General features: G+C 39.6%; 1 protein-coding gene across 3 annotated transcripts in view; it reads right to left on the minus strand.

Moving 5' to 3' along the window:
* Positions 1–2,717: 2,717 nt before the first annotated feature.
* Positions 2,718–14,173, minus strand: part of TRIO (trio Rho guanine nucleotide exchange factor) — a 259,780-nt gene continuing 248,324 nt past the window's right edge. The window contains exons 51-56 of one of the 3 annotated variants that reach the window (XM_075494017.1): positions 13,490–13,652; positions 11,280–11,401; positions 8,637–8,715; positions 7,751–7,951; positions 6,939–7,077; positions 2,718–5,424 (exon numbers count right to left, since the gene is read on the minus strand). In XM_075494017.1, coding sequence (XP_075350132.1) covers positions 4,882–5,424; positions 6,939–7,077; positions 7,751–7,951; positions 8,637–8,715; positions 11,280–11,401; positions 13,490–13,652 — 1,247 coding nt within the window. In that variant the 3' untranslated portion in view covers positions 2,718–4,881. The other 2 variants (XM_075494016.1, XM_075494018.1) reach the window with 2 other exon arrangements.

The raw sequence follows: 14,173 nt of genomic DNA on the forward strand, positions 1-14,173 counted from the left end.
GAGGACAAAAGACATCATGAGAGAAGCATATTCTGATGTTTCTACGCATCAGGCTCTTTGTCCCTGTGACAGGTCAGCAAAATGGGAGATCTCATTCTGGTATTGATGCTCGGTGTTACGGCATGGCATGGCGGACCACTGAGTGCATCTAGTTGGGACATGCTGAGGTTACCGCCAGACATGTGAAGCCTGAGGTGCTGGGTACGTGTCTTTGCTTGCCAGGAAGGAGAGAGAACAGTGGGCACCATCACCTCATGCTCTTGCATTATGGTGCACACAGAAAAAGCCTTTTGTCTTGACTGCTTAGGCAGATGTGAATGTGCAAAAAGTAGTGGAAGTACAACCTCTGCAGATGCAAACCCTATCTGTTACTCTCTAATATAACCTCCAGCAAGATTTAATTTCAGAAAAAAATTCAAACCTATTTGCCCAATCCCTTTTGCCTAAGGGATAAAGCAGTGGTTCTGACAAAACCACCACAATACCTGGAGCTGGTTTAAACAAATACAGAAACTTGGTCTTACCCGGTTCTACCTAACTCCACATGCAGCCGAATCCCTATAGCAGAGAAATTAGTAACACACCCACACTGAGTCTATACACACATGGAAAGGGTATATAAAGCTTAGCTCATCTTCTGGACTGGAGCAGACACGGTAACACTCCTTGCACACAAATACACTGCTGTTCGCAGCAAAGATTGGCTGTCCAAATACTTCACTAAATGCCAGCTACTCATAGATTTCACTAACCAGTGGCTGTGAATAAGTATATTCCTGTCTTCATTTCTCTCAAGATTTTGAGAACCATGGGGCTTAACCTCAAGTCAACCATTGGTTTTCCCCTTGGTTACATTCATTTCTTACTCACCAGCCCCTCTTTTTGATGGAGTCCTACATTGACTGCCTCAGCAGTGGGGTTTTAATGTTTCCTGACAACATCATGCAGTATGTTACATGCAAAGAACATTCCATTATCTTTTCAGGCATCTTCTACTACCAATCAGGTTTGCACAGGTACTGAAATCTTTTCAGGAGGCCACATGCTTTTGCTGTGTCATTCTGGAGGATCTCTGTTGCACCCTAGCCTGAACATGGTTTTGGATTTGGAAAAAGAGAAAAACAATTATTTTTTCTTCTATTCATCAATACATTAATAGGCCCGTCTGAGCATGAGGATGACATAGTTAAGTTTTCTCTATACTCACACAAGAGAAAACCAGACTCTCCCTCCTACTCCTCAGGAGCACAGGCAGGTATGTGTTAGGCCTCTGCCCATTAGAAAGACAATGCAGGTTGCTTCCCTGACCATGGAAATGTTATCTAGCCAGGCTTTCTGCTAAACAGTTTTTTTCCACACAGTGGTTTTCAAGTTAAGCGGCATTCATCAAATGTGCAATGGAGAACTCCTGCACTCCCAAACTCCGCTTGAAAAGTACTGACACATGCACTGACAAAGTCTGGCAACCTCTTCTCTTCTTCCTAAACCATCAGTAAGAAGTGATTGGGGAATGTTATAAAAAAAAAAAAAACATTTAGACACATTCTTCTCTTGAACCTCCCTGGCTATTTTTCCCCCCTTTCAGCTATAATATTGACTGCCATTCCCTATGCTCTACAACATTCCCACATCAGGAACCTCATACCAGCTGCTTTCACCCATGCTTTTGGTTTCCACTCTCTGTGGTGCTGGTTTGTTGTGTGCAGGACAGTCAAGGAGAACTGTGCGCAACTGAATCCAAGTGGCATTTGCAGCCCCAACTACACAATTTAGCAAAACGAAAGGACCTTACGCATACATTATCTCTTCAAAGCATTTGAAGAGATATCCACGTTGAGGAGCCCATCATTCAAGCTCTCTTCAGCTGGAAGCTCTTGCACTGAACAGCGGGTTTTAGTGCAAAACTCCACTACATCATAGCTTTCCCAAGTAACAGGGCTCACAGAGAGGGCCAGAAGCAGTGCACTCTTGTTCACATGAGTGGAAGAACTTATTTCTGCTACTTAAAACACCTACAAGTACATTATTTCTCTGTATAGCATTTGGGTAACTTCTCCCCACTTGAGTGTATCTTCAGTCAAGAAAAAGTATTTTTGAGAACTCAAGGATACAAACTCTTCCATGGAGCATGTTGCCATCTATTTCCCTGTCACGGGAAAAGCTTCCAGTGGCTCATCCTTGCAGTACATCCTTCCTGAATATTCTCTGTCTCAATGTAAAATGTTTCTCTCAACTGTCTGTCTCAGTAGTAAATTGTGAGGAATAAAGGGACTGTTTCATCACTTGACAGGTAATAGCGGAATAAAGACTGGAAAAAAAAATCATGTATACAATGCAGTAACAAGCATAAACACTCTGTATCGTTCCCTGACCTTTCACTTCATTCTGAATTGCAAATAGATTAAAGATAGCAGAAAAAGGGAGAGATAAATATACACAATGAAAAACTTTCCTGCTTCATCCCTTATAGGATGCGAACAGAGTTTAGCTGCAAAACCCATGTAACGGTTGAAAGTAACTTTTCTTCATAATGAATCTGGATTGCCTAAAAGATGTGGGAAATCTGTTCCCCAGTTTAATATTAAACTGAAATATGATCCTTCAGTCTTTAACTGAGAACATCTGGTAGAAAACTCTGCTGGTCAAAATTTACTAGCTAATAAAGACTATAATGAATTTCCACAGTTAGAGAGTTACGCATGTTTTATATAAAAGCAATCATGACACTACAAAGCACTCAACACTTAGAGCAAAGGCAAATATTATTTTGTAAGGCATGAAAGATACATCATTGCAATTTAAAATGAATTTTATGGCATTAAAATAACGTACTTTTTTCTTTTTAAATACAGAGCCCAATTAAAATATAACCAAACCTAAACTTTCAAACTCCTTAAAGCAAGAGATCAGACAAATATGTCAAATATGTTTAATTTTTTTCAAAATAACTGATGGCAAAATAAAATATTTACATCACGTCATACTGTGTAAACATGTAACGTCACTGTACAAAGAAATATACATGCAAAATAAAGCAAAAATTTAACTAAAACAATAAAGGAAAATAATACACAAACATAATGATATGAGGTTGGTACGAATACACATCCAGTTTTGAAGTCAGTTGTTTTCTTTTAAAAAGTTTCTGTACAACTTTACAAAAAAACCCCCAAAACCAAAAAAGGAATAAATAGAATACAGTGGAAGCCGCAAAGCTCAAAACTAACCCAAGCTAGGTTATGGCTTAAGACCCATATATCTAACTATTGTGGGATGTCGGCTTGGTTTCTTTAAACACGGCATTTCACACAAACATAGATGACAACACACCCATATGAACTCAGTGATGCACAGAAAACCATCTCTGTCTTTTTAAATAGCTCACGTTAATATTACTTCAACCTTAAAAACAGTTACTAAGACAATTACATTACGTATCAGATTCTCCTCATCTGACCACTACTTTCTGAATGTATTCTTCACCAAAGAGCACAAAATTCATTTGTTCATTTCACAGAAAGAAGTAAACACAGATTTGAAAATTCTAAAAAGTAGTAAGTGTTGAGACCGATTTTGGGAAAGTCAGACTTTGGCATTTTGAATATAATAATAAATTTTAAAAAGTGTCACCCTACTTCTTAACCAGTTTGAGATTTGGGATACGAATCTCTCTCTCTCTCTCTCTCTTTTTTTTAACAATCCTTAAAACTGTCTAGTCTTGACTAAATTCTACACTAACCCTCATCTTAAACTAATAATGACAGTGTGGTACAACACACCCACCCCTGCCCACCCAGAAACCCCAAACACACAAACAAAACCATAAAGCTCGCCGTACTAAGTATGTGCTTTTTCTATATATTTATTACAGTTACAACAGAGGTCCTCATAAATAGTTGCATAAAATGTTAAAGCCACAACATTGCACATGATATGAAAGAAAACAAAATCCCAAATGAGTGCATTTACAGTATCTCATCCTGCTGTATACTGCTTGACAATTGGGTTGGCAAGCTGGGTACCAACCCGAAGTCATTTTCTAAGGGGACAGTGAGTACTGACCCAAACTGAAGACCCGCACAGTGGTATACCATCATTTAGGAAGAAGGGGGAAAAAGGATAAGGGGAGGGGACCAAAAAAAAAAAAAATTACAGACCGAAGGCAGGTAACAGTCTATATACAAGTAAGGCCTACATTTTATCAGAGCAAAACGATTCATTCTATTTGTATGCAAAAACTTTGAGGTTGGATGCACTTAAAAGCAGAGTCTGATCTCAGTGCACTGCTACGTGAGATACATACAGGCGAGGCAACTGGAAAGCTCTAGGACCGAGTGAAAACCAGATGTTATAAATGGAGGCCGTATCAATGGGCAGCCATTTTGGTGAGTCTTCTCCAGGCATGATTTCGTTTTTGTTTAACACCAGTGCTTTGAACATAGGCATTTCTTCCTTGAATAAATCTTGAAAACGGTAGGTAAGTTCACTTGCAAAATTCAACTCTTGTTTATTAAAAAAACTATTTTTATTTTTTTTGCAGAAACCTGAATAAAATACTGTTACTGTATCGCGGGTGACTGCTTTTTGCAGAGTACAGTGCTATCGTCCTCCACCCCAGTGAAGTCTGCATTGCCAGTCCCCCGTGCCACCCGCGCGGGTCCCCCTGGAATGCGTTTGCACACGAACATTTGCTAGCAGCTGGTTGGCTCGGGGTTTGCTTTCCTCAAAATTCAAGTCAACAGCTGATTGGCGGGAGGAGTCTATCTCCAGTCTGATTGATTGGCAGGAGGAGTCTATCTCCAGTCTGATTGATTGGCAGGAGGAGTCCATCTCCAGTCTGATTGGCAGGTGAAAGAGAATGAGAGAGAACTTCAAGCAAGGTCAAACTCTTGGCAAGAGCCTGCTCTGTAAGAAGTTTTTAATGCTACGGATGGGTCGAACATCATTCTGGTGTTTTCGCCGCTCAATGAACGAAGTCAGTCTGGATATATCAATGCTGTCAGCACTTTTGCTATTCCCCAGCTGCAGCCATTGCTCCTGGAGGGCCAGTGCAGCTGAGGGACGCTTAGCTGGGTCATCCTGAAGTAGGAAGCATACAAAATCTTTGGCCTTCTGGCTAACTCCTTTGAAGTAGTCATCTGGGAAACTAAAGTCTAAGCGGCAAATATTCAGGCAAGTTTCCTCCACACTTTCATCCAGGAAAGGAGAGACGCCACTAAGAAGGACATATGTGAGCACTCCAATGCTCCAAACATCTGAAGTGAGGGAAACAGGATTTCCAAGAATAATTTCAGGAGCTGCAAACTCTGGGTTTCCAAGTAACTGGTGGATATAATACGTGGTATTGAGCTGGACTGCGTCTCCAAAGTCAGCCAGTTTTATTGTTGGCTTAGTGGAACTCTGGTCCACCAAAATATTTTCAGGCTAGAAAACATAAAAGCAAAAGTTAAAATGTCTTCTTTCAAGTCAGTCTAACACACGTTTAACGCTCCAACATTACTGTTTCCCAGCCAGTGCTGTCAGCTCAAGAACATAACAAACAGCTACAAGCTATGAGGATCACTGCCGAAGGCCAGCTCTGCAAAGCTCCTAGGCAGTCCTACCAAGGCTTCCCCCTGACCAACCGGCAGGCAGTCTCTTGCCAACTACAGTATGCAACGAATGTGTTTCAGCTGCTGGCACTATAATTTTTGCAGGAAATATAGTTCTGCCAGATAATACTACAGATGTTCACAATAACAGCTCTGCAAAGTTTCCCAGGAACCTGTGTTTGGGAACTTAAGCTTAAGGAACAGCAATTACAAATAGAGGGTGAATAAAGCAACTGCTCTATTTGCTTTACGACAAAACCCTGGCATTTAAAGATTGGGAGACCCTGTCAGAATTTTCATGATGCTTTCAACAGAATTCAGCTTTACTTGGTGATTCTTTAGCGTAATGCAGCTGTACAGATGAAGTCAAGCACTGTTAATGACACTATGGCAGCAGCAGATCCTGTTGGATGCACACGGCTTCAAAAGAACTGCCCCACGATTGGTGAGCTGAAAGTGGAATTATTTTTATGCTTTTATTTCTGAAGCTACTGCTGCTGTGCCTGTGATCTTAGCAAAATAAGAGTGACTTACCTACAACTAGTTTTTAAGACTGCAAAAAGTACTGGTGAACTCCACAGAGCACTAGAAAACTTTAAATGTTTAAACTCCATGATATGCAGACCAGACTGTTTCTGCTTGGAAAACAGAAGTATGTGGAGGGAAGATGCCGGCTCTTTTTGCTTTTTCTCACCATGACCCCTTTTTGCTAAAGAGACCCTGCCTACAAAGATGACTTTTCAATGCCAAAATTCCTTATTATTCAAATACAGGTTGAAAATAAGAGTATAAAGAATAAGTTTGTAATTAATATTCACCTTAAGACCTTCTTATATAGCTTTTTCTACCAGAATGCATCAAATCCTTGTGGCTCAAGTAAAATTCACAGGGCAGAAGAGAGGACCAACAGGTACCATTCACACAGATACCACAACCCTCAAAGTGCAATGATGAGAAACAGATTTGCAGGAACAGAGGAAAAGCAGTCTCTTTCACAACAAACTCTATGCTTCTTGAGAAAGAAATGGATTTCTGCTGCAAGTTCCTCAGAAAATAAATAAATAAAAAATAATCAAACAAAACTGTTCCTATCAGCAATTATTTCCAGCAAAAAGGAACACATGTGGCCAGCAAGCTTTAAGGAGAAAGCACAGGGAATTCAAAGTTTCTGCTTTGCTGGCTATGAGTGATCTAAAGCGTTTGGGGATGGAGCACCGCCCCATACCCTTCTTCATACAGTCTCAAAGCAATTCACAGTTCTATACTCCAATCTGCCAGTTTCCTAGAAGAGGGAGGGTTTTATGCCTGCAATGGCACACACTACCAGGAATCCCATTCACTCCTCACCTTTAGGTCCAAATGTGCTATTCTGCAGTTGTGAAGATACTGCACAGCTTCCAGAATCTCTCCCAGGTAGAGTCTGATCTTCCCTTCTGTGAGGTTTCCCCATCGCACGACATAGTCTAGAAGGCGACCCTGGTCAGCCCTATTGGAATTACAAGGGTTATATTTTGTTTCAATTCAGATATCAGAACTGAAAGGAAAACATAAATTTTGAAAGTTATATTAAAAAATGCTTAAGGCAAGTGTCTCTTAAAAACTACAACTGCATCAAGTAATCACCGTTTCTGATGTTTGGCTTGATCATCTGTGAAAATGTACTATGTCACTTACAGTTGACCTGCACCTACAATTCTGAAGTGGGAGCAGAGGGTGAAGGCAGAGAAAGAAAGGAAGGAATACTGTAATTTTAGCCAGACTTGAAAGACCAGATATATCCTGCCATAAACTACAGGAATAACCATAGCCTGCAGCACCTAGAAGACAGAGGACTAGTGCATGAAGAGGAGATTTGATATCAAGCTACCAGATCACAATATTCCTAATTCACTTGTATAATGGCTTGACATAAAATAATTTCTGGACCTTCAGACTAAGATAATCACCTACATATCAGTTTAATGTATCAACTTATTTCCTTCTGAGTATATTATTAAACTCAATGTTTTAATAACAGCATGAGACCCCTGCAATCTTTTATTTAGGTGTCTTCAAAATTCTGTGAAACCTTAAAGTTCCTTATTCATAAACCACTATAAAAGCCCCGGAAAGTCAGCTGCACAGGTTGTATTTTACAGATAACATTATGGTCCACACACATTTCTAACACTAGTATGTAGTTGGTGGAGGTCTCAAAGGTATCGAGAAGGCCAATGAGCTGGGGATGCTGGAGATTCTGCATGACTCCAAGTTCATGGGTAACCTGGTCTCGCTTCATCAACTTCTTATTCACAAACTTAGTGGCTACTGCTCGCTTGGTTCCCTTCTGGTCACACTTCTTAACGACAGAAAATCTGCCCCTGGAATACAATATTGGAAGGAAAGAATTAACTGAGAGATGCACTAAGGACATACTTTTACCTTGAAAGATATCCTGAGAGAGATCTAATTTTAGGTCTCCAATAAGCTAACCTTACAGAGTAGTTTCTGGACATAAAGAAGAGTTTTAAGTACATGCATCTTCTATAAAATGTGTCTGTATAAATAATTAGCTTCTGACAGAGATCTGTTTTATCACACTTGCAGAGACCTCAAGTCAGAGTAGCATCCAGCTTTCAAAGGTCATAATTAAGCTGGAGAAATGAATATTCTATGTGACTTATTTTGCATTTTGCTCATTTTCATACTTTTCTGTCTGTAATTTTCATACCCTAAATAAAAAGGCTTAGGAGAGCTTCACTACAGAAGCAGTGTCAGTCACTGTAAGGCATGTTTAAAAAAAAAAAAAAAGACTATGTAGCCTTCCAAAGTATTTGAAAAACACACATCCCTTAAGGTATGATACCACTTCAGCCTAAATACGTTCTGTTTATGCAGTGCCATCTAGTGCTGGCAAGATTTTCTCTTCTTCATCTCTATTTAATCTGATGTAATTCTGGCCTCTTGGGCTCATATGATAAGTATTTTCAAAGATAATTTAATTTTTTGAATGAGAAGTTCATATTTTGACATAGACAACTTTGGAGATCAGCATACAGAACGCACCTGCCAAGCTCAGCCACTTCACTGTAAAGGGAATCAAAGTTGTCTTTCCAGATTACCATGATCCCATCACTTCCAGGACCTAGAAGAAAAAAAAAAAAAAAAAAGAAAGAAAAGGAAAAAAAAAGGAAAAAAAGAAAAAAGGGGAAAGAAGAAAAAAGAGAGAGAGAGAGAGAGAAAAAGACAGTATGGCCAACATTTAATATCGTCAGATCCTCCTCAGAATTGTTGTCATTATAACCAATGGTTATTTCAGATGTTTGCAAAAGGAGAAATATTTGGACTTCATATTGTTTGGGAATAGATTTCAGTAGCAATTTGCCTCAGTCAGACTGGCCCCTATCATCTTTCGCTTGAAGCTGAGTGTGCATATTAAAAAGAAACTCATGGCCTCATATTGTCCATCCTCTTGCAGCTCAGAAAGAAAATTATTTCTGTAATCAACTACTTTATTGATGGGTTATGAAGACTACTACAGCAACAGAAGGTGAAGAGTATTCTGGAGGAGATAACGCACAAGAATTGACTGCAATCAAATGGCAAGTCCTTCAAGTCCAATGGACTGAAAAAGACTTCATAGACTGATGTTGAAACCTTACTTTGTGATACAGCCTTAGAGTTTTCATTTTGCTCTAATGGACTGGGGAAATGGAGGGTAGGATGGCTGCAGAAAAACTGGAGCCAGAACTTTGTAAAAGTATTGGTAGAGCTGAGTAGAAGGGCTAGGGAAACACAGCCGCCTGTCTTCTGAAGTCTAGTTGCAGAGTAACCAAGACATGACAAATTCTGGTTTAGTTTTGATTGAAAAGTGAACGCTTACTTTTGGGCAAGGTCAGTAAGACCAAGGTCTGTGGCTGAAAGACAGTAGTTTAGTCTAGAAGACTTCTGTGACTCTGATTCTGGCCAAATCACGGTTTTGGGCTTCTGTACTGGTGTAGGAAGGACACTCATTACACCAGTTCCTTAAAGCACACAGTTTCACATTGGTTCTTGTCCATCGAAAGCTTTTTACTCCCCTGACTAGAAAGTTGCCTTGGCTGATACACTATCAGTGGAATCACCCCGTCCTGTTAATCCCCATATGACACAGTGTGGCAGCAAGATGAACTGGATTACATGCCAAAGCAGCCCGGCCAATGCAGCAAAACAAATTCTATAGTGGAACTAATTCAGGTGCAGTGGGAGCTGTCTGTACAGGAATGAGTAACCTTGGCAAACTGAAGGAAACAGCAACAAGAATAGGTATTTTACATTATGTCTCATTATCAACAATACACCTGCCACTGGAAAAAAAAAAAGTGATCAGACAGCATAGCAGCTACCTGAAAAAAAAGCTCTATTTTTCAGGAAACATTAGTGTAAAGACCAAAATTTTGTTTTCTGCCTCTTTTATACATTGCAACATATGCATCCTAGGGCTAACTACTGGCTGTCTTGGGTCAGTTAGCAGGAAGTGCTGGGAATAATAACCACCTCAATATGTTGACAGTAAGGCACTTACTGTGGCTGCCAACAAGCTGAGCTCAAAGTGGCAGCACTGATTATAAACACGCAAAAATTTCAGATGAAGTTTTAGAAGGGACACATCTTTCACAGTCTGTTTTCAACATTCCAGGAAAATGGCAAAGTTTTTTGGAAAAAAAGGGAAGAAAAAACATATTTTGGAGAGGTTTGGGACAACTATACAAGTCCCCATATCAGCTGGGACAGACATACAAAGAGAGAATGCAGCACTTCATATCTTATTTTCTTTTATATGAGTCAATTTGAGACAGAGCCATTCCACCTAAAATCTATTAATTAATTCTCACCAATGGATAGATATATGGGCCTCTCAATAGATTAAAGGACCAAGACAGCATCAATTGTTATAAACTACATGTAAGAAAGCCTGCTATCCTGCTGTCTCAGTGTTTTCCACATTTCTAAAAATGGAGGATCCAGAACACTTAAGAGAAGAATAACTGAATGTACAAGCACACACTGAAACTTATCACTTATGCCATCAAACACGTCAAATAAAGACCACTTTTTTTTTCCTTTGCTGTTTGCCTCCAAAACGCAGGGATTTTTCATCTTTGCGGGTTTCCTTTTCATTCTCTCACAGACATTCAGGTTGCCTCACTTCAGGTACTGAAATAATGTAATTTAAGTGTAGATCCATGACGCAAAGACAAGAAACAGTTATATGTTCTCCTGAACACTGTGGCTTTACAATTCAAGCAAAGGAACATATTAAAATACAGAGCAACGCTCCTCTTTTCTTATCTGTACACTGTAGAAATTATACATGTTGGCATAGTAGCTTTCGTTGAGACTAAAGTAAGAATGCAGGTGACAAAATGTTATTTTATCATACTACATTTGAACTAGTATTGACACACAAGGTAAATGAATATTGACAGTACTGTGTAGGCATCTTGTCTGTATGAACCTCTAATTAGTTATATCCTAGAAGTCCACCTATTCCTGCTGAAACAACTAATATATCGCAGGTGAAAATGTTTATTATAATACTGCTTTAACAGAGGGATGCCAAAGAGCCAGAGTTTTCTTTTTCCTGTACTATGGGTACCAGACACTTTGAATGTAATTAGATTAAAAAAAAAAAAAAAAAAAAAAAAAAAGAGAGAGAGACAGGCCTACCTAAAACTCGTAGACTGGCAGAAGATGAAACCGAACCCATATCGTTTGCAGCTATACATGTATAGATACCATCGTCTTCTGCAGTGACGCCAATGATTTTCAGTGAAGCCTCTCCTAAGTCACTGGGAAACACAAAGGCATCCATTAACTTTATATTAATTTTACAGACCTTAAGTTATGGAAATCAGACAAAGTTAGATAGATACTGTTAATATTTCTTATTCTCCAGCCCCTATCTCTCTCTAGACAAACCCTGTCCCTGCCATTTCAGAATCGTCTACCAGAATTTGAGCACTTTGTGTCCATCAAGTATCTTGGAATGTCCTACAGACTATTAGAAAAACATCCTCACTGACACTCTGTCTCAGCACGTCCTAGGCTCCATTGTGTTTGAAAAATCAAATGCTTCCCCCGTTTCTTCCTGCTTCCTCTACTTCCTTCCAATTATGAGAAGCCGTATTGAGACAACCATCCATCACTGTTCTTTCTGAAAGGTTAATTTCCATCCCTGACTCCCAGCATATAGAAGCTGATCTAACATTTGTACTTTCAGAGCATCCATCCCTTGTAAGAGAGGACTACACCTTCAATACAAAAGGTGCACCTCACCACAACTTTGGAGACCTGAGAATCTGGGAGAATGAGGATGGAATGTCTCCAGGGCAGAGACAGCAATAAGCTATGTAAGACCATAGGAGAAAGATTCTGCAGACTCTTCCTTAATCTTTCTCACTGCCCAAGCACCTTTTCTGTTTGATGGTTTGTCTTTAAATATGTACTTAACTGTTCCTCTGTGCACTTCATGTCTTTTTTGACCATCTACCATGGACATGAACAGCAGATAATTCTATTTGCAGAAGTCTCTTACAGATGTGAATACTTGGCAAGTCCTCCCTACGCTTTTCACCTTTAGGCTCAAAACAACCCTAACATTGTGTTACTCCTTCACAACAGGGCATATTTTCAAGATTTTCTATCATTCTTATTACTTTCCTTTGGATCCATCCCAGTTACTGCAAGTCATTTGACTGACTGAATCAAAAACTATTTGTCATGGTCTTCACCACACGACTTAATTTCAGGGAAAAAAATGAATGTAAATTTTAGGAACATAAGAAGATGACTCCCCTCCCCCAGCTCAAAGAACATTTCATGATTATTATTTCTAAAAATCTGTCAGCCACAGCCAACATGATTTACTGAATATAATTCTGTAACAGTAATGGATCACAGTGAATTAAACCTAGTGAATCTAACTCTTATCTCTCACAATGGTCCTGGATGCAGTAGCAGAGCTGCCACAATGTCTGTCTCCCATAAAAAAAAATTATACCCAGTGAAAGGAAAAAGGACCAGCAGCAGGAGGTAAAAAAGAACAGTATAACATGCCATCAAGTTTGCAGGTAAGCTGGGCTATACCACACAACCTTTAAGATGATGACATACTCTTCTATCTATTGATGAGGAAAGTTTTCACAAAAAAACCCCTAGTTCTGAACGGAAAGCGTAATTCATAAATAAGACATTTCTTCACACTGAAGTTACTCATTAAGCAACATTTTATGTATATAAAATAATGCATTTTCACAAACCCCCCCCCCCAAACTTTTCTAACATGCAGTTTCACATTCCAAAATACAGCAATTTCTCTTATTAATCAGGTGTTTGAGTTTCCAGTTAGTTTGTTAAGTTCTATCATAGCAAAGCTAAAAACAGACAAAAAACTTAACTTCCGTGCTTCAACAATGAAGACAGCGACACTGCCATGTCAGTAGGAACCAGAGACTTTTCTTTGCAAAATACTGTAGTGTTATCTGAAAGCAGTCATTTGCCTCAAAAATGACGGTATGCTACTAATGGAAATAAGGGATTGGCAGATGGCATGTCACAGCACTAGCATGTCGCAACATACCGTTCTGGTTCAAGCACCAGGTCAGCGTGACGGAACCACAATGGCTTCTCCAATAGCTAATCAGAAGTACCAGCTGAATTTTCTTTTGTTTTTAAAAATCAACTGAATATGACATTTGGGTACCCCAGCAATACATGGAAGTTACACATTTCCAGAAAATCCCAGCTGTGACATATTTCTGTCTGAGGGCAATCCTATCTTTATGCCTCAAAGCCAAAAGCTATCCTGCACCAAGGGTGCAAATAGAAAATATAACAGTTTCAGCAGTTCCTGTTGAACATTACACAAATTACTGTACCTGTACGAAATGCTGTGATGACCGTCATTGCTCAGTGTGTTATGATCAGGACCTTTCCAAGTAACTGAAGCCTTGGGGCGACCACAGACTTTACACCTAAGCACGATGGTTTCTCCTGTCTCACATGTTACCTCACTCAATGGTATTATAAACTCTGGGGGAACTGGAAAAAAAAAATAAATGGCATTAGGTCAACTGAAGTTAATCAATTTGCTTTTCTATTCCTTGCACTCTTTTCTATTAGGCAAAGTAGTATGGTACTTTACATTTCCAAGGTGTAGCTACCCTTGGAGCACATCCATGGTTAGGCCACTTGCTGGGGCTCTGCGGAGCTAGTGAATTTTTCTCTGCATGAACTTGGACACAACTGCTATGCCACGGTTAACCCTGAAGCCTACCATGGTGAACCAAATACCCTGTTTATGGCAAGCTGAGGAAACCCTACAGTGAAAAGCATTTAAGGATGTGCTCAGCCAGGCTATCTTTATATCCAGCTAAGTTTGCAAAAGGGAACACAAAACACCTCACTCATCCACTGGGGCACTGTAGCGGTTTCCCTTTTTGCATACAGGTGAAACTCAAAAAGTTTGGTTCTGTTTATTAAGATAAAAACCCAGTTTGGCTCTGACCCCAGAGGGCCACTATCTTTGTCCTGATCAGCCTCTGCACTGGACAGGTCCTGAA

This window comes from Mycteria americana, chromosome 2 (assembly GCF_035582795.1).
Source record: "Mycteria americana isolate JAX WOST 10 ecotype Jacksonville Zoo and Gardens chromosome 2, USCA_MyAme_1.0, whole genome shotgun sequence".
In the NCBI taxonomy this organism is placed as follows: domain Eukaryota; kingdom Metazoa; phylum Chordata; class Aves; order Ciconiiformes; family Ciconiidae; genus Mycteria; species Mycteria americana.